This window comes from Esox lucius, chromosome 12 (assembly GCF_011004845.1).
Source record: "Esox lucius isolate fEsoLuc1 chromosome 12, fEsoLuc1.pri, whole genome shotgun sequence".
NCBI classification, from domain to species: Eukaryota; Metazoa; Chordata; class Actinopteri; order Esociformes; family Esocidae; genus Esox; species Esox lucius.
In genome coordinates this window covers 33,863,991-33,891,623 of record NC_047580.1, presented here as the reverse complement: position 1 = coordinate 33,891,623, position 27,633 = coordinate 33,863,991, and the positions used below count along the sequence as shown (strand labels likewise).

General features: G+C 42.6%; 1 protein-coding gene across 3 annotated transcripts; it reads right to left on the bottom strand.

Annotated features, from left to right (window-relative positions):
* Positions 1-411: 411 nt before the first annotated feature.
* ptk6b (PTK6 protein tyrosine kinase 6b) lies at positions 412-26,390 on the bottom strand. 3 transcript variants are annotated; one of them, XM_020051872.3, is made up of 12 exons: positions 25,782-26,390; positions 23,893-24,014; positions 22,150-22,310; positions 19,587-19,752; positions 17,563-17,721; positions 16,928-17,109; positions 14,669-14,822; positions 13,240-14,562; positions 2,911-3,000; positions 1,778-1,921; positions 1,138-1,537; positions 412-1,054 (listed from the first exon to the last, which is right to left on the bottom strand). In XM_020051872.3, exons 1-8 carry the CDS (start codon positions 26,177-26,179, stop codon positions 14,378-14,380), a joined length of 1,527 nt encoding a protein of 508 aa, XP_019907431.2. In that variant the 5' UTR covers positions 26,180-26,390; the 3' UTR covers positions 412-1,054; positions 1,138-1,537; positions 1,778-1,921; positions 2,911-3,000; positions 13,240-14,377. The 3 variants fall into 3 exon arrangements, with proteins under 3 accessions (XP_019907431.2, XP_019907430.2, XP_019907432.2); XM_020051871.3 differs by having other exon boundaries at positions 412-1,537; XM_020051873.3 differs by lacking the exons at positions 412-1,054; positions 1,138-1,537; positions 1,778-1,921; positions 2,911-3,000 and adding an exon at positions 10,934-12,475.
* Between the last annotated feature and the right edge of the window lie 1,243 nt (positions 26,391-27,633).

Genomic DNA, 27,633 nt, shown 5'->3' with positions numbered 1-27,633 from the left:
GAATAGGATTGTGGCTGTACTTCAAATAGTGTGCCTTTTTAATACTGGTACATGTGGCCCCGGTCAGTGTTTTGCGATACCACCACATCTTTGCTTGCTTCACCTGGAGTCCGGCTAAAATGGACAAGTGCTCCGAGAGGTTTATTGTCTTGTGGCAGAGGACTGTTGATGGCTACTTCATTGAATTTGCAAAGCCTTAATTGTTGTTCCACCTGGTTAAATTACTGTGTATACTATACATTATATTGTGTTCATGCTCCATGGGTAATATGTACATTTCTGACCCTATGACTTGTACCTCCAGTGAAGGTGTTGTCACATTCAGCAACAGAGCTAACTAAAGACCCCATTCACCCAGTCCTACATTGTGGCGAAGTGCATTCCCTGCTATTTTTCAATCAGAAAAAACACTATAAAAATCTGTTGGTTATATTTTTGTAGGTGCATACAATGAGAATCTTTTGAGACAGTTTTGCTTCAAAATCACATGGACTCATGGTACATTCATGTTCAGTGTAGATTAATGCTGTGAAGAAAACCGTTCATACTGTGAAAACGCCTTGGTGCAGATTGCCTTGTACGTTCATGACCATTAAAACTAGACACAAACTGTCTCTGGGACTGAGCAATCGACGAACGAGGTGCTCCTCTCCATCCATCCACACACCGGAAGCCTGCGGACATCGGATTACGTAAAGCAAACAACATGCATCGCTTTCCAGACCATCGGTTATGGGGCCACACCACAGGAAAAAGTGCTTTTTAGACCAAGCCATTTTGCCAGGTCACTGGGTTGCTGTTTTGTGTTTGGGAAAGCCCCAGAGAGAAGGGAGGGAGAGAGGTGAGCTGTGACCCAAGTAACACACTATCACTACAACGCAGTATTTTCCACGGACCCTGGTCCAAAGTGGTGTACTTGGTAGGAAATAGCGTTCCACATGGGACACAGCCAGAGAAACTTTCCAGAGAAAGAGCGAGAGTGTCCTTTCTGCTGAGTCAGTTGTATTCGTCCACTGCCTGTCCCCCTGGCTCTCCATGCAGCAGCGTGCCCCTGCTAGAAGGAGATTGGACGGTGGGCATTGTGCAAGCAGATCATATTCGACCTGCCACGCCCTGCCGAAAGGAAATACCACCAACCTTGGGTTGTGCAGGTCAACAGGGGGAACAGCCCATTCCTACAGTACAACTGCCGGGAGGAGGAGATGAGGGGGAAGAAGGAAGGAGGACGGGAATAGAGGAGAGGAGGTGCCAAGTTATGAAAGGGAGTAAGAAATTAGATAGAATACTTGCATATAAAAAAATAACTATACAAACAACATGTCCAGCGGGCATGATCAAATCCACAAGTCCACATTTTTGTGTTGAAAGGTCAGATGTGTTCGACCTCTTGAGTCTCTTCCTCAGGGTCAAACGTTTGTGTGTCTCTACTTGACCCCTCGGTTGGCTTGGCTGGGGCGATTGACCGGGGCTCTTTGGGGTGCTGGGCTGCCCAAAGCTACATTGACCCACCATCCTGTAGATGTCCCTCCCCAGACACCTGGGGGTGGTTGGCAGAGACACAGGCAGTACATTTTTGGTTGAGATTATTGATTTAAATGTTATGCAATTCTGAGCTTAATACCTTAAAGCAATTTACAAGAGCTGACTCAAGCAGTAGAAAATGAAGAGGTTGAATTCAGTCATTTCATTTATGAATGAATTTAAATCAGTTGAAATAAAGAACAACAACACCATCACCATTCTAGAACCTTATTGAAGCGAGTGATGTTTCAGTCACCTGGTTGCCTTGTCATGGTTACCCAGACAGTTACATGTTTTTGTTTAGGTTGTATTGTTGGCCACTCAGACTGTTTTGGTTGTAGTATCGACCAATCAGAGATGCTGTAGACTGTAGGCTTCATCCTCTCTGTAGGGCTTAACCCTGTGGAAAGTGATAAAAATAGAAAATATATCAAATCTGAAACACATAACATTCATAAGAAGGGTTTCAAGGTTGTTCCATTGATCTTTGATTTTTGATCTCAGAAAGAGCGTAAACTCAGCAACTCTCTGAGGACAATGAAACTAAATAGAAAGTGTATTTACCATTCAAAATGAAACACATTTCAGCTTTTGGCCTTCATGTGTTTTACAGAAGAAGGAATGATTGCACTCAGGTACCAATCACGATGAATATGCAAATAAATCACGATCTGAATGTTTTAAACAGTTTTAGAAAGATGATAATGAAAAAGATAGTGTGCACATTGCAGGTTGTTTTTCATAAAATCCTTCTACCTATGGACATGCTCATGTAGCCTATACAACAGAATGTGGTTCCACGTAAAACATCTGACAGGTTAAAATCCTATTCCAGACTGGTAAGTTTTGGTATTTTATTTTACTGTAGGATTTTCAGGATTTCAACCTCTATTGTTGTAATGCCAAATGGCAGACCCACTGAAAGCCCATATTGTTGTGTATTCCCTAGTTATGCGTGTGTACTTGATCTGTTGATAAGTTGTTTTGAGGTTTCCCTTCTGTTCAAAACTGTTTTCTTAAACTGCCAAAAAAAAATGCAAGCACTCATTCCTGCCTGTGTGTGGGAAGTTTCACTGGCAACCTCAGCTCCGTTAGCAGTTTAGCATACATTTGGATGTCCACACAAACCAAAATAGGGGTACAGACGAGGAAGAACACCCCGTTCTTAGTATATATAGTGTGACAGGTCAAAAGACAAAGTGCAGGGGTTGAGAGAAACTCTCCATGAATGTGAGACGTGTCCGGTTGTCACTCTCGTCATTATCTATCACACACACACACACGCGCACACACACACACACACACACACACACACTTTTAAGTTCAATATTTGCACGTGGCGGAGGCAAAGTTAAATGGTTGAAGTTTAAAAATAGGATTTCTGGTTACTTCTGTAGAAGTGGTTGCGTGCCAGAAGGCAGGCGGGGGAGTTGACACTAGTCATGGTACTTCTGCTCAGGGGGTCCACGGTTCAAATCCCTGAAAAGAGGGAACATGCTGGTTAGAGGTGGGCAAACACAGAATCATGGATCTTTTATTTGTCCTTTGAAACAGTTTGTTTAACCTACAGGACAGCAACATCTGCAGCTATTTTAAGCCATTTGTTTTAACATTTTGGTCATTTGGCAGCTCTTATCCAGGTTGACAATCGGCACATTGAACTAAACAAGGTAAAAGGTCAGCAAAACAATCACTCTTGACAGAATGACATATAAACATAATTGACATATATAATACACAGACTCTTCACAATAAGTGATTTTCATTGAGATAAACAAAACCTTTCACAATATTTGCATAAGCAAAACCTTACTTCAATATTACTTCTTTACATTACTTTAATAAAGAAATTGGAAATACATCTTTGTGTTAATTTGCTCAGTGGTAACCATGACCTTCAGTCAGTGTTTTTGTAGAACCTAAGAAAACCAGTAGGAAATCGTACCTACGGATTATCTCCAGTATAATCTAATAACAAAAGGCTCTATCATCATTGGTTAAGAAAACCCCCCTTCATCTGACTCGCTACACAAGGTATGTTTATTGAGGAAACAGAGAAACATCTCAACGGAAAATCTAACAGCAAACCCCGTGTTTATTCTCCCAAACAAAAACGTGATATGACGTCACGTCAGAGATCTGTTGGAACAAAAGAAACGGCTAAAAGTTGTTGACATAATGAAAGCACCTTGGTCCACAGTCTTTCAATCTTGTGTTTATTAATCTGCAAAACACAGTTTTGTGTGTGTTAGTAGCAGAATAGGGTTCCGGTCTGCTCTGGTTAGTTAATATTCTCCGCCAGTGATCCAGAGAACTGGTCGAATGGGAAGTGCTTTTTATGGTCCAGAGTTTCAGTGATCTCTCGAGGTCAATGCGAACAGGTCATTTGATGTTCTGTCTGTACTATTTAGTTGTAAAGTAAAAAACATCACTAAAATCTGGAGTCAACTGATAATGGAACCAATCGTCCTAAAAAAAAGGCTAAAAAAAGCTTAGCGGTGTTTACTCAAGATAAAAGTTGTTCTCGTGCAGTCGATCAATATTTGTTTTCTGTCTGATGCCCAGAAAAATAGGCTCTTCTCAGCAACGTCTTTTTCCTGTTGGTCAAGAGTCTCTCAGTTGGCTGTTTTCACAAGGTTGCATAATAATTCTGGGGAAAAAAGCAGTTCTGATGATTTCAAGCTGTTTTTCTATGAACCAGGTGTACCTCGCTAACGAGACAGCGGTATCAGTGGGACTTGATGAGAAGAATGGTTCGATACATTAAAATCAGTTATGAGAGGTTGAGACGGTGACTCCAGCAATTTAAAATACACACGCGTAGTTTATCCGTAACCCAAACACTGTATTTGACTCACTTGTTCAGGCATATGATCGTTGTCTACCGCTAAACCTTTCACATACTATACCCTATACAAACCCAGTATTCTCTGAGTTACATAAAGAATCAGTGTCTGCACGCCAAAATGCCACCCTAGTCCCTCCATAGGCCACTACTGTAGACCAGGGTCCTATAGAAATAGGGCGCCATTTGGCACGCCTAACAGTCTTTGTGTACCCATTATGATCCAGAGGGTGGGAGATTAATTAAATACAAGCAGCAGACCAGAGGACCGTGGCGGTCACTGGGTTCATGTCGATCACGTTTCGGGTGGTGCTGATGGAGGAACGCTGACTTGGAGTATGAACACTGCCGCGCGCACACACACACACACACACACACACACACACACACACACACACACACACACACACACACACACACACACATACACACACACACACACGGTCAGAGGCCCAACAATCAAATGTAGATCCAATAAGGACTATGGATGTTGTTAGGTCTGTATGCGTCTCCCAGCGGCCCAAGACGCCAAAGCAGGACCTAGTTAGCTGCTTCGCCTGCGACTTGCTAGACCTGAAACATACGACATACAGACAGCCCGTGAACATCGCCAATACTCCTAAATATCAGTAGGCTATTGCAAGTTTGTGCTGATAACTGATAACCAACATAAGCCTATTCATTCTAGCGATCAAATGAGGCCTAGAAAAACTAGTGTGTTTTCAGCACATTAGAGAACACATCATGGTCAAAATGTAACCAAAATGAGACACTGAATGCTTTTTTATTTCAAAACGGGGACAGAGAAAATAGGCAGAAAATAACGAGAATGCAACCCTTGCTAAAGCATCGAAGTTCAATCGCACTATGAAGCTAAACCTCCGCATTGTGAATTTATTTCAGTAGACTATTTCAGACAGCCATCAGCCAAGACAGAGAACAGGGCCCTGGTAAAAAAAAAAAGAAGAAAAAGAAGCGCTCTATGTAAGGAACAGGTTGTCACTTTTCCGGAGACAGCCACGTCATCTTCACCCCATCCACAGATTTAGTCTGGCTTGTGTAGCCCTCGCAACAACAATGCCAAAATGGGTTGCTACACTTATGTAAGCCGACTCATATGTAGGGAATAGGTCGTGGCAGCGTGCCCAGGCCCTCTTGTATGCACAGCGAAAAGATTTACAGCGGACCTCTGACGAAATTTAAATACTGACTAATAAGGTTCCTACCGTCTTCATTGTTACGGTTACAAGGTTCTCCCACGCGGCGTAAGTTGTTGTGTTTCTAATTGTGACTCGGAGAAAACGTGACCAGAAACACGACACCGCACTAGTCTACCAGCGGGAACCCAACTGTGTTTCACGGTTTGACTACTAAACACCCACTCGCTGTCAGCTGCGAGAGTCTCAGTAACCATGATGAGAAGGTCAGCTGTTTATGCGGGGCTGGTCTCTCACAGTACAATGCGGTGACTGTGTTACTGGTGCCTCATTTGTTTTCTTTTTTCTGACGTTAACATTTTGATACCCTACTTCTATTTTTCGCCTCACGCTTTCTCTCAAATCTGGCACACGATTTATCTTTTTCTAGACCAACAGCGAACTTACCTTTTTTCTTTTGTGGAATGAGTAATTTTCTGATCCCATTGGCATTGGAATATTAGTCATATATTATTAGTCGTGTATTTAACAGTATTTCAAAGCATTTATAATCTCAATAATAATCTCCAAGATCAAGGGTTTTGTTGTGAACCCTTGAACTACAGTACTAGAAAAATAAAAACCGTTGACCATTTTCTACACAACCTTTTCCACCCCAGATATACAGCTTTTGTTGTATCTGTTAAATCGAAGCCAGTAATTTGAATGTATAAAATAGAATTACCTTGAAAAGATCCCTGACAAGGCTTGTTTAAAACATAACTGTGTAAGTGGGGTTCTGATAACTTACATATCAACATATTCAAAGTCTCAAAGAGATGAACAACAAATTTGCTTTGACCTATCTTTTTTTTTTTTAGAAACTATAACAGTTCTAAACGTCATAACACTTTACTACAACTGTTATACTTCACTACAAGCATTTTACTGTTACTATTTTCCACAACAGTTTCCAAAGCTTTGTTTTGATTGTTAGATCCACTGGCCCTCCTGGCATTCCGGACCTCTGACCACCTATCTTGACCTTCGACCCCTCATCCTGGGCAGCTGTGGATCGAGGTCAGAACCCGTTTCTACTGTTAGCTGTTTAGCTCAAAAAGGTCTGACACCGGGCTATTCTTATGTGCAGTAGCCATGTAGCAGATGTCAGATGATGAAATGTTTGGTAACCCTGGGTGGTTTTACACAAACTATTGCTGGGAACTCTGTCACGCTTCAGGTAACCCCTATGACTAATCACATCGGTTAAATGGGAACTCTGACTGAGTTTTGATTGGGTATGAACATTCAGTGCACAGAAAGAAGATATGTGAACTGTGTCCCAAGGAAGAGGTCAATTATTTAGTTTCCTAGCGAAATGTTTACATAACAGAAACCTTGCAGTGATTTAGCTCTTATTTGAAGCAACGTACAGAGTGCTTCTTGAGATAGCCTGTGTAGAAAAGCACCTATCGAGTTCATTTTCCTGAGGAAAGAAGTAATCTCAGCACACGCAGTGCTAGTACCAGAAGACAAAGCATCTGAAATATTTGGTTACTGAATTGTCACTCAAAGTTCTGCACGACACCCATGTCATTAGTAAACGGTAATCTTACTGGAACTTATAAAGATCTTACCTTCTGAGTCTTTGCCCTGTCTTTTATATCTTTTTCCCAGGAGCGTTGTGATTCATTAGATTAGTCATATATTCCTGAGCCATGCAGGTCTGTGTACTAAATAGTTTATAGTGGACGTTGGACGACCTGACGAAGCAGGGATTTAACCATCCAGACTTCATAAAACTTTATATTATCAACAGCCTTCCTCACGTGCCCCCTGGAGAACATTGACACCCGACACCCGCTCTCTATTGGTTGCAGACACCCCCCCCCCACACACCAAAGAAGACTTCTTAAGGAGAGTTGACTTCTGTTAAAGTATCTTTACTTTCTCTCTTTTTCTGTCTCTCTCTCCCTGTACTGGCATTTACAAAGAAAGCTGACAGGTTGCAGTAAGGTCTGTTCTAAGCTGATAAGGAATGATAAGAAAGCAGTTGCATAAAGGGAGTTATAACAAATGACTGATAAGAAAGTAGTGATAAGAGGTGAATAGAAAGTAGTGTCCGTAAGGAGCCCTGAGCACCAGAATACATTTGTGCGTGACATGAAGAAGAGGATAGCAGAAGAGAAAAGAAAGAGACTTGGAAACAGTATCAAAGTTCAAATATATTGGTTGACATTACATCAGAATGTACCATCTGTTGAACTTGATGGCAGAGCCCGCTAGTTGGCTCATGTTCTCTCCAGCAGCCAAGCGCCCCAGCTGGCTGGTCTCTGCAGAACAGCAGGGTCATTCCTGGTTGGTCCCTGTGCAGTAGACCAGATGCTACTGGCAGTGATGTTGGAAGACCAGTATGAGGCAGTCTTCCCTCTCTATGCTAGTGAGTTAATGCAAAAATAAAAAATGTAACAACTGCATTGCAGCCAGCAAATTGTGAAAAGCTGTATAAATCTGATTAGTAGGTCACCCATGTAATCTAGATTTATCTTCAAGAATGTTTATTTTAATGAATGTTTAATTAAATTAATTGCCAGTTAGGGTTAGTACTTCTTAGTCAATCAAATGTGTTAATAAATCCCTTTTTACAACAGCAGTTTGTCACAAAGTGCTTTTACAAAAAACCCAGCCTGAAACCCCAAGGAACAAACAACAACAGAGTTGAATTTCAATTTCAGTGGCTAGGAAAAACCCTTTAAGAAGGCCGAAATTTAGGAAGAAACCTAGAGAGGAACCCGCCTCAGGGGGTGACCAGTCCTCTTCTGGCTGTGCCTGGTGAACATTTTAAGAGTACAAGTTGTAATGATTAATTAATGATTAATAAATGCATGTGGGCTGAGTCCAGAGTCTGTTAAACCTAGTCCAGGTCAGAAGCATGACCAGATGGACAAGGACAGGGACAACCTGGGGGGGGGGGGGGAGTTGTAGAGTGGCAGCTGAAATCATCAGGTAACCTCTTGATCTGCAACACAACCAGGAGGACTTTGGACAGGGACAGCAATGAGTCATTCAAGCCTGGTACTCCGGAAGTGTGGGCCAAGACCTCATGTCCTCCTAAGTTTAAAAAGAGCAGGAGAAAAGGAAAACGTATAGAGTGCATTCCTTAGATCTACAGTGGAGAAGGAGAACCGACCCTACTCCCCCGGCACAATAATATAGCAGCATAAGACCTTTGGGCTGAGATAGGGGGGTCCAGTGACACTGTGGCCCTATCCAGGTGAAGGCCCCAGACAGGGCCCAACAGGCAAGAAATCAATCCACCCACATTGACAAGCATCAACCAAAGGGACACCCACCAACCGCAACCACCCTGAAAAGTACTGCCAGCAGAGTTCAGCCCAATTGCACGATAGGCGCAACAGAGAGACAACAACAAGCCAGTGACTCCGCCCCCAAATGGCATTGGAGAAAGGGCATCCCAGTGGCGATGAGAGCCCACCTGGCAAGACAGCAAGGGTGGACAGTATCAAGCCTTCTGGTCACCTTTCAAGCCCCTGGGCCAGACTGCACTTAATCATAGACCATGCTGAAGAGATGAGTCTTTAGTAGACACTTAAAGGTTTGCAAAGTCTGCACATCGAACCTTAGTTGGCAGATCATTCCACACTAGTGGAGCTCTATGAGAGAAGGCCCTGCCTCCAGCTGTTTGTTTAGAAATTCTAGGTACAATTAGAAGGCCTGCATCTTGCGATCTAAGGTTACATGTACAGCAGGAATCACTTGTGTGGTCCCAGTGTTTCATTAAATCCGGATCATGCACATGTACAGTGGGGAGAAGTATTTGATACACTGCCGATTTTGCAGGTTTTCCCACTTACAAAGCATGTAGATGAGTGATGGAATCTAAATAAAAATCCAGAAAATCACATTGTATGATTTTTCAGTAATTCATTTGCATTTTATTGCATGACATAAGTATTTAATACATCAGAAAAGCGGAGCTTAATATTTGGTACAGAAACCTTTGTTTGCAATTACGGAGATCATACGTTTCCTGTAGTTCTTGACCAGGTTTGCACACACTACAGCAGGGATTTTGGCCCACTCCTCCATACAGACCTTCTCCAGATCCTTCAGGTTTCGGGGCTGTCGCAGGGCAATACGGACTTTCAGCTTCCTCCAAAGATTTTCTATTGGGTTCAGGTCTGGAGACTGGTTAGGCCACTCCAGGACCTTGAGATGCTTTTTACAGAGCCACTCCTTAGTTGCCCTGGCTGTGTGTTTCGGGTCGTTGTCATGCTGGAAGACCCAGCCACGACCCATCCTCAATGCTCTTACTGAGGGAAGGAGGTTGTTGGCCAAGATCTCGCAATACATGGCCCAGTCCATCTTCCCCTCAATACGGTGCAGTCGTCCTGTCCCCTTTGCAGAAAAGCTTCCCCAAAGAATGATGTTTCCACTTCCATGTTTCACGGTTGGGAAGGTGTTCTTGAGGTTGTACTCATCCTTCTTCTTCCTCCAAACATGGCGAGTGGAGTTTAGACTAAAAATATCTATTTTTGTTTCATCAGACCACATGAACTTCTCCCATTCCTCCTCTGGATCATCCAGATGGTCATTGGCAAACTTCAGACGGGCCTGGACATGCGCTGGCTTGAGCAGGGGGACCTTGCGTGTGCTGCAGGATTTTAATCCATGATGGCGTAGGGTTACTAATGGTTTTCTTTGAGACTGTGGTCCCAGCTCTCTTCAGGTCATTGACCAGGTCCTGCCGTGTAGTTCTGGGCTGATCCCTCACCTTCCTCATGATCATTGATGCCCCACGAGGTGAGATCTTGCATGGACCCCCAGACTGAGGGAGATTTACCATCATCTTGAACTTCTTCCATTTTCTAACAATTGCGCAAAAGTTGTTGCCTTCTCACCAAGCTGCTTGCTTATTGTCCTGTAGCCCATCCCAGCCTTGTGCAGATCTACAATTTTATCCCTGATGTCCTTACACAGCTCTCTGGTCTTGGCCATTATGGAGAGCTTGGAGTCTGATTGAGTGTGTGGACAGGTGTCTTTTATACAGGTAACAAGTTCAAAAAGGTTCAGTTAATACAGGTAATGAGTGGAGAACAGGAGGGCTTCTTAAAGAAAAACTAACAGGTCTGTGAGAGCTGGACTTCTTACTGGTTGGTAGGTGATCAAATACTTATGTCATGCAATAAAATGCAAATTAATTATTTAAAAATCATACAATGTGATTATCTGGATTTTTATTTTAGATTCCGTCTCTCACATCTGAAGTGTACCTATGATAAAAATGACAGACCTCTACATGCTTTGTAAGTGGGAAAACCTGCAAAATCAGCAGTGTATCAAATACTTGTTTATTTAAAAATACTTGTTTAAATAACTAATTAGCATTTTATTGCATGACATACACTGGATGACTTACATGTATGTAATACTTCACAGCACGTGAGGGAAACATGCTTTATACAAATACTATACAAATACACTCTCAGACGCTGACACAGAAGCCCCTATCTGTCTTGCCCGTCTGACAGCTTCCCTGGGTTTCCTCAACTCTCCTCATGGACAGCAATAGTAACAGCTGGGCGGCATAACTGTGTCGGAGATTCTGTTTATGCTTCCGGACCTCCTCTGATGTTGAGAAATGTCAGGCAGCAGAAGATATTCGTCAGAAACCCCCTGAGACCACAACAAAACTTTCATTGGGCTGACAGTCTGTCACTCAAACACAGTGACTGTACCTCTCATGGAAAATGGGCAGGGACTGCTGTCCTAGTGTCAAGGAAAAGACCAATAGAACTGGAACTGTTGGCTGGTGAACTAGTAAACAGTTCAATACCTTAAATAACATTGGTGCAGCAAGTGTGACATGGCCTTGTCCTCTAAACTGAGTTGAATCTTGACGTTAGCGCCAATCCCGGATGAGCCCCCAAAGTGTATTACTACAGTTATCCCATCATTGGTAAACAAAAATATATTCCCTTGGTATACCAACTTATTATACAGTAGGATATTTCATCACCTGTACAACTCAACCACTCACTAACTCACACACACACACATTTCACAATATTCCACAATACATTTCTTTATATTTCTTGTATTACCCCTTAACTGGAATTACTAAAGAAATGTGCAAAATAGCTTCACATGTAGGGCAACATGTTTTCAAACATTCAAAATGATGAGCAAATCTCACCATGCACTCCTGGAGCACGTTCTAATGCTAGTACAATTCACCTTGCTTCTAGGGGAAAACAGAAAACTACCTGGACAAAATATCTGCTATATAGCAGTTTTGATTTAGTCTGCGAATCCTCCCAAAACTCTATTTGGTTGTAAAACACTGTTCAATAATTTCCCCTTGTTTTGACTCGACTTTCAGGGGGAGAACTTCGATCCAGATGAAACACATATCTGGATTCTTGCTGCAAGATCACAATCAGATGCCTTCTCATTAAATGCTTCTTATCGCTTTCTCTGGTTAATGCTGATGGGGACAGCTAAAGCCTACCAAGTGGGACCCCCTCACCCATGTCTGAGGCCTGGGACTGGCTTTTAGAACAACATGGTCCCGGCATTAGTCAGCCGAGGCCTGCCTAGGACTTCTTTGCCCACAATTAATCTGCCGGACCGGCTTGCAGCACTGCGTGGTCCCAGCACCGGTTGGCAGAGCCAACGTCTGACCCACACGCCCACGAATGAGGCCGTATCAAGCACAAGTTGGCCCAACGGCAGCAGAGCGTACAACCCAGATCGACGAGGACGACAGTATGCATCAACAAGGTCCTGACCCGGTTCTGACACACTGAAAGTTGACTTTGGATGAAGTCCTCGGGCCCCCAATCTCACAAGAGATTGTGACACTCAGAGAGTGGATGAACCTGGATGGCTTGTACCAGCAGGTGCCCTCATCGCTCCAATGAGATCAACGGAAACCATGCTCAGGCCATTTCTATCGATAATAAAAAAAAAATTCTCACATTATCAGTTTGCACTTTTTTCCCCCCTGAACCTTAATGCATGCTTGTTTAATTTTCCCTTTTGGCATTTTCAATTTCCACTATTTACTTTTCTCTGAATTTTTCCAGACAAAACAGTGGATTTGGGGTTATAGCCGTACAACATAAACACACCCTAAACACAAGTCTTGAGGAGAGGACTCAATACCCATCAAACCGATGGTGTGATGCTAGAAATCAAAAATGTTATTCACCACCCCTGGATATCAAACATTACCATTGTGATGTCAGATGGTCTATATCATCTTTAATAGATAATCATTATGCATTAAAGATGCACTCCGGGATGTTAAGAAGAAAATCAAGTCATTTTGATATGTCACAGATTTGAGTCATTCAGTGGGCCAAGAGATGGAAAGACCATACAATGATTTTGGAAAATATCCAGGTCCTTTAGTTTCTCCACATACTGTTGTGTTATAGGCCTTATTTGAGACTTCATTTAATGTATTTTTTATTTGCCATCAATCTACACACACCCTATAATGACAAAGCTTAACTGTTTGTAAAAAAAATGTATACCAATTCATTGAAAATTTAAACATTTGCCTAAGTATTCAGACCCTTAGTCATAACTTTCCAAATTGAACTCTGTGTCCTTTGATCATCCTTGAGTTGTCTCTCTCTCAAACTGATTGGAGTCTTTTAGAGTGGACATTGGCTTCTTGGTCACCTCCCTGACCCATGACCTTCTTACCTGGTAAATTAGCTGAATGCCCAGACCTAGGACAAGTCTTGGTGCTTCCAAACTTCCTTCATTTCCCAATGATGGATCCCACTGAGCTCCTGGGAACTTGCAATGCCTTAAGTGTAGTTTTAGGATTGGATCGAAACACCCGAACACTATTTACAGACGTATAGAACAAAGAAAAGGACATAAACCAGTGTTCTCCTTAGCTACAGGTATTAGACAATCAGCCTGTTGTGGTATTTACAACTTTGCACAATCTGCAGTGACCTGGTGCCGACTGTCTTTGTGTGTCACTACTGACTTTGTGTGTCAGCACCAGGCAGACCAGCCGAGGGCAGTTCTGTTGCCCAGAAATGCTGTTTCATCACCGGAGAGGCAGGGGAGGAGGGATTGGCCGCTCTGCCCGGAGCGGCAGGAAGGTGGGCCAGTCCGTGAAGAGAGTCGCTGACCTAGTTTTACCAAGAAGACCGCAGTAGGAGGGGACAGGGAAAGTCTCTCATTCTGTCTCTATCTCTCGAACTAAGCTTCAGCCTCATGCTAAATATGGCAAGTGTTTTACTACTGTCAAGTACATAGTATGATTGAGAGGAAATTACATTAAAGATAACAGTGAAATATGGTATTATAGTAAAGGTGTTTAAAGAACAGCGAAAATCTGTTCAGAAACAAAAAACAAAAACAATTTCAAAAACAATGCCAAAGTATCACTTGAGTTTCCAATCCGTCACAGTTAAAGCCAAGTCCTCTATGTTTGTTATAATATACAGCATAAATAATAATAATAATAATAATATAGCATGTTAGGATAGAAAATGTAATAATACATGCCATGTAGCTGACACTTTTGTCCAATGCTAACTAAAGTCATGTTTGCATGCAGTTAAACTGTTGGTCCCAGGAATTGAACCCACAATTGTTACGCCGAAAACCAGATTCTCTCAGACTTAAGACCACATTTGGTCACGCGGACCACCTCACAGTTCGTTACTGTCCGGAATTACACCTGGCTATGTGCCATCCAATGCCACATTATTGCCATGTACCTAATGCATGCCTAATTCCCACTGTCCACTGAGAATCCTGGACTCTGTTGCCCCCCGGTGGTCCGGGGTGCTCACTGCAGGCCTGGCCCAGGTCAGGCTCACTACTCCAGCTCGTAGCGGTTCACATTCTCCAGTTTGTGTCGGAGTTCTTTGAAGTCTGGTCGATCTGGAGGGCTGTCACTCCAACAGCTCAGCATGATCTTGTAGATGAAATCTGGACATTTATCCGGAGCCGGCATCCGGTACCCAGCGATGATCTGACGGTACACCTCAATGTTGTTCAAACCTGCATCGCAGAGAATAAACGGCACAGGGTAAATCAGTCAGCTCCCCCAGTCTGGAGGAGAGGTGTGACAGAGGTGTGACAGTTGGATCAGGTGGTCATGGTATACCTGGGTAGGGGATTCCACCATAGGTCATCATTTCCCAGAGTAGAATACCGAAAGACCAGACGTCGGACTTGTTAGAGAAGCGTCCGTGGCTGATGGCCTCTGGGGAGCTCCACTTGTATGGAATCTTCTTATCCTCAGACTGATAGACGGGCTCCTGGGGAATGGAGACAAACGAGGAAGAGTTTCACAAAACTCGGGTAGGAAGAGAAACTACATGGAGTTTTAACAGTACTGCAATTCTACATTTGGAATGTTTTATGAAAATAGAGAAATGAAATGAGGATGTGAAATGGTTTTAGTTAGAGGAGCAGAATAAGTTAGAGGAAGAGAGTATCCCTAGTAATGATGTGGTGAAATAATTAAAATCAGAATATTCTGACCAAGAGAAGAGAAGTGAGAAATATAAAAAGTTGGTATAAAAGTAAAATACCAGGTCCCACACAGAAACAATCTATACTCTACATTTTTAAATACAGAGTTTAAAATATCAGGCTAATATACAGCTCTGAAAAAAAAAAAAAAAAGACACCACTGCAAAATGATCAGTTTCTCTGGTTTTACTATTCATAGATGTGTTTTAGTAAAATTACAATTTTTGTTTTATTGTATAAACTACTGACAACATTACACCCACATTCCAAATAAAAATATAGTCATTTAGAGTATGCATTTGTAGAAAACAACAACTGGTCAAAATAACCAAAAGAATATGCATTGTTTTCAGACCTCAAATAATGCAAAGAAAAATTCATATTCATTTTTCAACAACAAAATACTAATGTTTTAACTTAGAAAGAGTTCAGAAATCAATATTTGGTAGAATAACCCTGATTTTTAATCACAGCTTTCAAGTGTCTTGGCATGCCCTCCACCAGTCTGTCACATTGCTGTTGGGTGACTTTATGCCACTCCAGGCGCAAAAATTCAAGTAGCTTGGCTTTGTTTAATGGCTTGTGACCATCCATCTTCCTCATGATCAAATTCCAGAGGTTTTCAATGGGGTTCAGGTCTGGAGTTTGGGCTTGATCTGGTGGTCCTCCATCCACACCATGACTGACCTGGTTGTGTGGCATGGAGCAATGTCCTGCTACAAAACCAAATTCTCAGAGTTGGGGAACATTGTCAGAGCAGAAGGAAGCAGGTGTTCTTCCAGGATAACTTTGTACTTGGCTTGATTCATGCATCCTTCACAAAGACAAATCTGCCCGATTCCAGCCTTGCTGAAGCATCCCCAGATCATCACCAATCCTCTACCAAATTCGAACCGTCTTCACCCCGGCTGCGGTTTGCCATTCTTTTTGTAGGTCACTTGATGTCATCCTAAGGTTGTTGAGTGACATTTGAATGTGTTTTGACGGTCACGTCGGTCAGCGGACAGTCATTTCTGCCCTCTGCCAGGCTGTAGCTTTGTTGTCTCCAATGTCTGTTGCTTGACCTTGTTCTTGGAAATGTTCAGGATTGAAGCAGCCTGACGATCACTGTATCCCTCTGCCAGTAAAGCCAGAATTTAACCCTTCTTTTCTTCACTCAAAGCTTTTCTTTTCAACTCGTTTGTCATTCTGAAGTTATTTTTTATTCAAATTACCTTTGCGGTACTACTTGCACTGTTTTTGCCATCCAGTTGGTTCTATTGCAAGAGAATAGTGATGACCACAGCAGTCGTTAAATTAGATTTGGTTCAGGTAATCACCTAATCTGTACCTCATTAAGTAAAATGAGGTCTGTCTGTGTTGGAACATAACAGACACTTGAATGGAATGGCTGCCATACATATAACAGACACTGGAATGGAATGGCTGCCATACATATAACAGACACTGGAATGGAATGGCTGCCATACATATAACAGACACTTGAATGGAATGGCTGCCATACATATAACAGACACTGGAATGAAATGGCTGCCATACATATAACAGACACTGGAATGAAATGGCTGCTATACATGTAACAGACACTGGAATGGAATGGCTGCTATACATGTAACAGACACTGGAATGGAATGGCTGCCATACATATAACAGACACTGGAATGGAATGGCTGTCATACATATAACAGACACTGGAATGGAATGGATGCCATACATGTCGAGATGCTGATTTAAGAAAAAATTGGTCTCTTCTTTTGTTCCAGAGCCATATTTTTGGTGGAAACATGCTTCCATTACATTCACAAACACACCTTATTATCAAATACCGTATTGGTAGTTAAAAAAGGATTTCACATACAATTACGTGAAGGATTGTAATCTTACCAACCTTTATAATTCTGGCCAGTCCAAAGTCAGCCACCTTACAGATGTAGTTCTCCCCGACCAAGACGTTACGGGCCGCCAAGTCCCTATGGATGCTGTTCTCCTGCTCCAGATACACCATCCCATCAGCCACCTGGGCTGCCATGTCCACCAGAGACATCAGGTCCAGTTTAGACCCCTCCGAACCTGGTACATGGACGGAAGGGGGGGGGGGGGGGGCAAGAGTCACCAGAGACACAAGGTCCAGTTGAAAAGCATAAAGGCCTCCTAAAAGCATGACATCTTGCACACTGCTGCTCGACTACCTTCCAAAAGCTCTAAAACCTTGCCCCGTTTTTTCAAATATTATTATATATATATTTTTTAAGAACATAAGTCCACACCAAAGCCAAGAATTTGTTCATTCTATAACTGTTCTGTCCAATAGCCAAAACACAGATTGATCCCCATAGAAAAACTGGCCCATGAAGGGCCCATTTGTGAGACCAGCAGAGTATATTTTTTAATCACTTAAACAACTTATATTTTTGACAAAAACTTTTGTTCTGGGGCACTTTCAAAACCAGAATCACTGCATAGGTGACCGACCTCTGGCCAAAGAAAACTGCATCGTGGGACAATGGAGGATCGACTACTAACTTCTGAGGACGTTCAGGAGGTTTCCCTTCTCCATGAGTTCAGTGATTATGTAGTAGGGGGCTGACGAGGTGCAGACAGCGAACAGGGAGATCAGGTGTCTGTGCCTTATTTTCTTCAGGATCTGAACCTCACGCTGGAACTCCAGGTCATTCACAGAGTCTGCAATCACAAAGATGTCTGAGTTTCTGTGTGGAAGAGTATCTTTACACTGGAGTATTGTGTGTGGAAGAGTATCTTTACACTGGAGTATTGTGTGTGGAAGAGTATCTTTACACTGGAGTATTGTGTGTGGAAGAGTATCTTTACACTGGAGTATTGTGTGTGGAAGAGTGTCATTACACAGAGCGACTTTAAGTCTAAGAAAAGGGCTATATAAATTCCATTTATTATTATCATCATCATCATCATTACACAGTATTGTGTGTGGAAGAGTATCATTACACTGGAGTATTGAGTGTGGAAGATTTACGTTAATCACAGCGTTCTAGCACTGCCCTCAGGCGTGGCGGGTGTCTGAAGGCTAACTGAGGTAATTGGTAGTGTGGACATATCCTTTGACACACTGTGATCCGACTTGCCTTCCCGATGGACAGGTAGTAAAATGGGCGATACTGAAAAAAGTACTGCGAATATTCCACAAATCACGGAGATGCATCATTGCTATTAACAGTTAACAGTTAAGTAGAGCAGTAAAAACTGATGTGATGTCATACTTGTGCTACATTGTCGTTGATACCACAACTATCAACCAATCAGCATTCTAGACTTAAACCACCCAGTTTAAAATATGTAATAAACTTCCCCAAAACATGGGAGCCACAATGAAAAGAAACAATGCCAGGGACTTTCCTGGCAGTGACTCATAAATAGTATGCGCTCTACCAGCATCTCCAATATCACATGCTGTTGACAAGCCCAAGGTACATAACGACAATGTATAATATTTACACAAACAGACGAGTGGACAAACAAAAGTCGTCCACCCACACGCCTCTCAGCAACACTGTTTACATTCAGGTATGTGTAGATCGGGCATCATGTTCTTGCCTCCAGATGCTGCGAATGCAGAGTGTATTCAATTTTATTTTTTCATTTCCGCTTTTAAAAGTTCTGACCAAAAAGATATCACCCACTAAAACAGATTTTTGTTTTGTAATTCACATTTCCTGTTGCTCTAAGAGAGTTCCTGCTGTAGGACTTTAAACTAAGGTGTGTCCTGGGTGGGAATATCCCACACGCCTTTGGGGCGGTTCTCTGGCCTCTCCAACAGGATTATGTTGGGGAAAATTGCTAAATAAACGTGGTTCTGTTTCACGCCGACGCATTTGTAGATCAGACATTTAAAAATGTTCTGATGATGTGTTTCTCACAAGGAAAGGGATTACAACTGAACTCTCTCACACACACACACCCACTTACACACACACCCACTTACACACACACCCACTTACACACACACCCACTTACACACACACCCACTTACACACACCGTCTGTTATGAAGGAAATCATTGAGGAATATTTTTAATGGCTGGTAGCTGTGTTTTCCGGAGGACCGAAACTCTTCGGGTTGACTCATTCAAACACAGTATCCCTACAGTGGGCAAATAATTAGTAGCAAATCCTTTTACTATTATTTTGACGTCACCGAACTGATCTCAGATGCCGTGTGTTGTAACCCAGTGTTTCAAAGGGTTTTATCTGAACAGGTACACTTTTAATATTTTTAACAGTCAGCAGAGGAAGTCCAAGAGCAAAATGGGTTGAAGGTCTTGCTCAAGGACAGAAGTGGGTTGCCTAATCCGGTATTTGACTTAGTAAACTGTGGGTTCCTGGTCAGATGCTCTAACTGCTTTCTGATCACAGGAACTCTCTCTCAGCATCCTCTGTGTTTCTGCCTTCCCAGCTCTTTGGGGTTTCAGGCTGGCTATCTAAAAAGCATGCGATACCCACTGACGTTGAAAGGGAGTCATGTAATGGATAAGAGTGAAGTGACGGTCTGGTAATCCACAAGGTGTTCGGTACCGTTCTTGAGGATCTTGATGGCCACGTTGATGCGGTTCTTCCAAACGCCTCGGTGAACATCGGCGAAGTACCCGCTGCCCAGTTGTTCTCCCACGGTGAACTCCTCCTTAGGGAGCTCCCATTCGTCCACCGTGGAATGGGACAAGTCCTGGGGTACTGGCTCTTTCTGGGGAGGGGAGGGGGAGACAGGGGGTGTGAATAACAAACAGACATGAATGTTTACACTCTTGTGAAAACATCATAAAATAGACTCAATGAAAACGTAGAAATGAACACTGTTCTAGGCCTATGCATCTTCGCTACGGCTAGAAAGCCAGAGAGGCAGAGAGACTAATGTCCTCCTGACTCCTCACGTCTCACGGTCCACATAGTACAGACTCCTCACGTCTCACGGTCCACATAGTACAGACTACTCACGTCTCACGGTCCACATAGTACAGACTCCTCACGTCTCACGGTCCACATAGTAGACTCCTCATGTCTCAGTCAATCAATCAATCACATTTATTTATACAGCCCTGTTTACAACAGCAGTTGTCACAAACTGCTTTATAGAGACACCTGGCCTTAAACCCCAAGGAGCAAACAACAGTAGTGTTGAATTTCAGTGGCTAGGAAAAACTCCCTAAGAAGGCTGAATTTCAGGAAGAAACATAGAGAGGACCCAAGTTGAGGGGTGACCAGTCCTCTTCTGGCTGTGCCGGGTGAGATATTAAGAATCCAATTGGAATAATTAATACATTTATCTGGGCTAAATCCAGAGGCTATTTAAATTTAGACTAGGTCAGAAGTATGACCACATGGACAAGGACAGGGACAGCAACGGGACCCCGAAACCAGGTACTCCGCAGGTGTGGACCAGGACCTCATGTCCTCCTAAAGTTTAAAACATGAGAAGACTGGGAAAATTCAGAAAATGCATTCCTCATATCAACTACGATTTATAGTGGAGAAGGAGAACTTTGTGGGGAAGGAGAACTGACCCAATCCCCCAGCACAATAGTATAGCAGCGTAAGACTTTGGGACTGAGACAGGGGGGTCCGGCGACACTGTGGCCCTACCCTACCCACCCACATTGCCAGGCATCAACCAAAGGGACACCCCCCAACCGCAACCACCCTGAATGAGGGCCGAGTATTGCCAGCAGAGTACAGCCCAATTGCACAATTGCGCAACAGAGAGATAAACAACAAGCCCGTGACTCTTCTCCCGAAAGGCATTGGAGGGAGGGCATCCCAGTGGCGACGAGAGCCCACCTGGCAAGACAGCAAGGGTGGACAGTATCAAGCCTACCGGTCACCTTCACGCCCCTGGGCCAGGCTATACCTTATCATAAACCGTGCTGTAGAGATGAGTCTTTAGTAGACACTTGAAAGTTTGAATTTCTAACCTTAATTGGCAGATCATTCCACAGTAGTGGAGCTCTATGAGAAAAGGCCCTGCCTCCGGCTGTTTGTTTAGAAATTCTAGGTACAATTAAAAGGCCTGCATCTTGCGATCTAAGGTTACGTGTAGGTATGTATGGCTGGATCATTTCAGCAAGGTAAGTAGGAGCAAGTCCATGTATTGATTTATAGGTTAAGAGTAAAACCTCAGTCCACACAGTACAGACTCCTCACATCTCTCTGTCCACATAATACAGACTCCTACCACCAACTGGCCCATCACTCTCCTCTGCTCTGGTGTCTCACACAGTTTCTCTTTTTTCCTTCTTTTTCTTTCTGCAAAGGTCAAAGAGGAAGTTTTTTCTTCTGGTTTCTATGCTGGTCAGAAACCACTGTGCTAAACCACACTGTGTGTGTGTGTGTGTACATACACGTTTTACCACTGTAGTAAATGTTTCCATGTGAAAGTCTACAGCTGGTGCAGGGTAAGGTTTATGGTAAAAGTTACAAGTGGGGTTAGTGTATAATGTAAGGAGTTAGAGGTTAGGTTTAGGTATGTTAGGTTTAGGTATGTTAGGTTTAGGGAGAGAAGTTACAGATAGATTCAAGATTTAAATTACATTTTTGGTTGAAGGTTAGCGAAAGGATTTTGAACGGTAATAATAAAATGCAAATTAATTACTTAAAAAGCATACAAAGTGATTTTCTGGATTTTTGTTTTATATTCCATCACTCAGAGTTGAAGTGTACCTATGATAAAAATGCTTTGTAAGTGGGAAAACCTGCAAAATGTAACGTGTATCAAATACTTGTACGTGTGCATGATCCTGATTTAATGAAACACGAGGACCACACACCTGATCCCTGCTGAGATAATAAAACCTGATACCAGGAACTAAGAAAGTACATTTACAGTTTAAAAACCTACGATGGGGAATCTGAGAATTATTTTCCCGGCCCCACATGGATCGAAAAACAAACATTTGTGTGTGTATGTTCATGTGATTGTGTGTGCGTGTTCATACGTGTGTGTGCATGTTCATGTGTGTGTGTGTGTGCGCATGTTCATGTGCACATGTTTTTGTGTGTGTGTTCATGTGTGTGTGTGTGCGCACGTTAATGTGTGTGTGTGCAGGTGCATGTGTGTGTTCATGTGTGTGTGTTTTCCGGTACTCACCCTGATGCAGGCCTTGCCCAAGCACTCCACTGTACCCAGAGACTGAGTGGTGTAAAACTCCACCAGGTCGATCAGGCTACTGAAGGAGTGTGTCTGGTTTATATTGTACTTGCCCTTGGTCTCACAGATCTTGAAGTGCTTGGCTTTCTTTTTGTCTTTGACTGTATGTCAACACACACAGTCAGCAGGTTGGATCAGGATTGGGCAGAAGAAGGCAAATGAGAAAGACTGAATAAATATTTTGGACGAGACAAGATCCGAGAACAGGAATTTCAAGTCTCCCTTAAAAATTCAACTCTCTCCCCCTCTCTCTCTACCTCTCTCCCCCCCTCTCTCTCTACCTCTCTCCCCCTCTCTCTCTCTCTACCTCTCTCCCCCTCTCTCTCTCTCTACCTCTCTCCCCCTCTCTCTCTCTCTACCTCTCTCCCCCTCTCTCTCTCTACCTCTCTCCCCCTCTCTCTCCCCCTCTACCTCTCTCCCCCTCTCTCTCTCTACCTCTCTCCCCCTCTCTCTCCCCCTCTCTCTACCTCTCTCCCCCTCTCTCTCTACCTCTCTCCCCCTCTCTCTCTACCTCTCTCCACCTCTCTCCCCCTCTCTCTCTACCTTTTCGTTAATTAACGAAGTTAACATTTTCGTTAACGATTTCACGCTTAAGTAAATTGTGAAAATCGTTATCGGACTAATTCAAAATCAAGTCCTCTAACTAATTCAAAATCAAGTCCCCTAGCCCAAAAACATAATAAAAATACATTTTAAACCCTCTAAAGTCTAAGCCAATTTTTGCTTCAGTCCGGAGTGGGGAACGAGACCAAATCTAATGCTTGATGTGCTGAATATCTAAATGCTATTTTCAAAGTCAAAAATGTATTTCTCTGAGGTAAGATTGCACACTGGTCTCAAGGCTTCAGAATTAAGGTCAAGAGTGAAAAACACACGTGGGAACCCTTGTATTACTAGCGATCACCTATTCGCGTGAAGTAAACAATCTGTGATTGGCCAACAAAGAATGGCTCTCTAGAATCTGTGGTCCTATTGTTTGTCTGGCAACCTATGACTCAGTCTGTGATTGGTTTTCTCCATTGTCAGTCTCTGAACAGCCCAATAAGGACAGCTACCATCCGCGTGGAGAGCGAATGAGGTACCCATTTTCAGCCGGATGAAGGGGCCTGGTAGATCAGGTAAATTACCCAAAATGCTTCTGTTATCGAGAGAAGACCTCCCTCTTTCACAGGGGAAAAAAGTTCTACCATTCGGGAGATGTACTATGTAAAGGCACTATGTAAAAAGCTAAAACTATGAAATTAGCCTTTTTTAACTGTAAAGCAAAAAGCTTTAGTTTTGGGGTTCTAATGAAAGCCTGTAAAAATACCCCAAAAAGGCTTTGCACTTTGTTAGATTTTTTAAGGTGTTTACAGAGCAAAAAACATTTTAAATAATAAATTGTAACGTCATAGCTAATTTACGTTACAATTTTTATGATTTAACTGATTAATGGTTATCAAAGTAAACTTTTTGGTTAACGGATACATTTTTTTTACAAAGTTCCCTTTTTGATTAACTGTGCCCAGCTCTGTCCCCATCTCAATCCATCTCCCTCTGTCCCCATCTCAATCCATCTCCCTCTGTCCCCATCTCAATCCATCTCCCTCTGTCCCCATCTCAATCCATCTCCCTCTCTCTCTCTCCACCTTCTTAATTTTCTTTCTCTGCCTCTACCTCCCTGTGGCACGGAAGAGCACACACCTGAGAGGACATATCCCACACTGTCTTTCTCACTGAGACGGATGAGGAAGGCTCCGTCTTGGTTCTCAGGGGACATGAGATGACCCAGAGCTTCAAAGCGGTTCATCTTCCCAAAGTACCATCTGGAGAGTGAGGATGAGAACGGATGGAGAGACAGACAGACATTATTTATTGTTTATTATAGTGTCTCCAACAGTTTATGTGTCACATCACTGAGATCATTGTGATTTGATCTTACTTTATCAGGAAGTGAACACAAACCCAAAAAGGCAAGACATTCAATTGAAACCAAAGGTATATTCTATTCTACTATTTTATATTGTTAGTTTAGAACAGGGTAGAGATGTACTGTCCTGTAGGTTTCCAACCCTAATTTAGCACAACTCAGTCTCTCATCCAGCCTTGGCCTGACATCTGAATCAGGTAATCTATGTTATGCTGGGGTGAAGAGCTACAGGATGTACATCTACAGGATGAAGATCCCAGGGAGTGTTGGACTGTTCTGGCTCAAGGCCTTATCTGACACATCGCACAAAGTACATACAATAAACATACTTCATAGATATCTACACTGTACCCTATTTGCTTAACATTTTACAATTGCTTTTTACAGTAACCGATATGCCAGCTAATGAGAAACACTTCCTAGACTGGACTTAGACTATCCCAGAGCGATGAACAGAAATGTGCCGAAAATGGACTGCTCACATCTGTTGTTTTCCTTCCAAGCTATGTTGAGAACAGCAAAGGAGAAGTTACATGGTTTTGCATGCCAAGTCCAATCTTCCCTAATCTCAAACACCTTGTTGCCCATGTGAAACTACAAGCAAACAGCTATTTAAACAGCAGAGAACACACACATGCACACCCACCCAGAGACATTAACCAACCTTGTGGGAACTGAAAAAACTATTCCCAATCAAAACCACACTTGCCCTAAACCTCACATTTACCCTGACCCTTCCCCGCAATATGACCTATGACCTATTCCTAATTGGTAACTTAACACCCACTGTAAATGTGGCCTAAAATCACGGGAACAAGTAAAATTTACCTGGTTTCACTGTATTTGTGTGGTTTTATATCCCGCCTCAGTATAGCTTTGCAAAGTGACCAGGGTTCTAAGCCTAGTCAGGGCATTCTGACAGTGTCAGGGTTCTAATCCTGGTCGAGGCATTCTGACAGTGTCAGGGTTCTAATCCTGGTCAGGGCATTCTGACAGTGTCAGGGTTCTAATCCTGGTCGAGGCATTCTGACAGTGTCAGGGTTCTAATCCTGGTGAGGCATTCTGACAGTGTCAGGGTTCTAATCCTAGTGAAGGCATTCTGACAGTGACCAGGGTTCTAATCCTGGTTGATGCATTCTGTCCAGGGCTTCATTGGAGGGATGTGCAAATTGACTAAGCACCATCCAGGAATTATTGTTATTCAACCTTTCTTACCCTGGTTCGATGCCCTAACCACTAGAGCACTTTGCCAGGTTTGTGGGGCGGATGTGGATGAAAGGGTGGCCTTGCCTCTTTGCACTTCAGAAATGTCTTGTGACAGGTTGGGTTACTGAAAGCTCCATCATACTTGTTGGAAGATTGGCTTGGCATGGTGGGAATCAAATTATGTCTCAAGAGTCATTGACTCTCCCAGATCTGCTGGGAATTTCTGTGATGAAGCAAAGCTATAATTGTTAAATAGACCTAACGAAATTGTAAACGGAGAAAAACAAACAAAAATAGGATAAAAGGACACATACTTCACATACTTTACACTACACATATAAAAATATATACACACACATATGTACACACACACACACACACACACACACACACACACACACACACACACACACACACACACACACACACACACACAAATACAGAGGTAGATACTTACGGCTGTGCCTCGAGAGATTCTCCCCTAGCCAGGTAGTTAAACGGCACAATTCCAGTCGCTAAAACGCGCCCGTTCTTGTCTATTTTACGGGCAGTCCACCAGTCTCCAGATCGACTGATCACGTTGAACAGATCTCCCGCCTGGAACGTCAACTCATCTTGAGCTCGTGCCTCAAATCTCCACAAAGCCATGTAAATGGCGCTTTCCGCGTTTTGGGGCGCCTGGGGAGGCTTGAGCGCTTTCTTCGGTAACGGCTGACAAACATTTTTACTCGAGTCCACCCCACAGTCGTTATTGGAGTCATTGTTCGAAACGCATCCACTGTTCTTTTTGACGCCAAACAGTCTGACCCATATCGTCTCCAAACAGGGGCATGACTTACGAAGACAGTCGCCCATATCTGAAGGGTGTATGGGCGTTCAGTCTGTGTGCTTCGATGCGGAAAGCCTTAACACACCTGTTCCACAAGGCTGTGCCTCAGTGCGCATGGAATCCTTGGAACGTATCCGTACAGTGTCAAATACAGTAAATATCAACTTCCCCCTACTTTACTACAATGCCCCCCCCCCCCATCTCTTTCTGCTAGACACCACTAAAGAGAAAGTAGGCTACCACTCACAGGCCGGCAAGGTGTGGGTAGCTGAAATTAAAGGAGAATTTCACTTTTTTTAAACTTAATGTTCCGCAAATTAAAACTTGTATGTGGGCCATATAACATTTTATATTATGTCAATATAGTATTGTATAAACAGCTATTATAAAGTATTAAAAATCAGTGTCAGTTTTAGGATGTTTTTTTAATGCCCAAATCACCATTAAACGTACTAATTTCTTCCACTGATGATTAGATAGGAGCTACTAAATTATATGACCTTTGTAATAGCTGTTTTAAGAGAACGCAATCATGGACTTTATCGTGGCATATTTATACATACACAGGTTGAGGATCGATCTAACATCAAGTTTAAATAAAGTAAAATTCCCCTTTATGGTCTGAAAAGCACTCGCACACCTAAATTCAGTATTTTTCGGTTGCCTGACAGATAACCCGATAATGATGTTGAGTTTCATCAAGGCTACGCTAATCGAATGAACAAAGACAACTTGACAATATCAAAATATATTTAAATAATATTGAGATGTGTCCCCAAGGAACGATTCTCTGATCAAGATGTCAAGTAGCCTTATGCCATAAAGAAACGGAGAGGTACAAGGGTACGTTAACATAAATAGCCTAATTCTTTAGATGCATGTCCTCTGGTTGGGATTTTATTATTTTGATAATGGATAGAGTAGGCTACACAAGGATGAAGAGTGAAGAATTGGCATTTATGTACTTTTCTTACTGGGCACTGTAAATTACATTCCAAAGCTAACTGAGAGTAAAAGGAAGTGTCCTAACTCCGTTTTGTCGATGTAAAGTAGAATTTGATTACAGTTTTTCCGCCCAAATATTGCATACCGATCCTAACTGTATAACGACGAAACTGTGAAGCTTCAAGCTGTGATGGAGAAATGCGGTAGGACGGGCCGGATATTGCCAATATAGGCCACTATAACCAGCAAAACGTCACCTAGTAACGTTTTTGCAACAGCAAAAAAAACTGTCATGAACAGTGACGATTTTGTGAATAAACTGCTAAATTTAAGGGACGAAGACGTCAAAATAATGACATTTTGTATCTGCATTGGTGTCAGTGTGTTATAATAATGTGTTACACATTATTTGACATTTTGATCAATGCTGTAAATGACAAATAAAAGTCACGGACATTTTTTTATCACTACATTGCAGTTCAAGAGAAAGAAAAATACCATTGATTCTGATGGTTTTAGAATTTTTTTTTGTCAA

Coding starts and splice junctions, on each gene's coding strand:
- ptk6b (XM_020051871.3), bottom strand. CDS start 26,179: ATGGGCGACTGTCTTCGTAAGTCATGCCCCTGTTTGGAGACGATATGG. Junction 14,823..16,927: donor GACTGGCCAGAATTATAAAG/GTTGGTAAGATT, acceptor TCCATTCCCCAG/GAGCCCGTCTATCAGTCTGA. Junction 14,563..14,668: donor TGGTGGAATCCCCTACCCAG/GTATACCATGAC, acceptor TCTGCGATGCAG/GTTTGAACAACATTGAGGTG.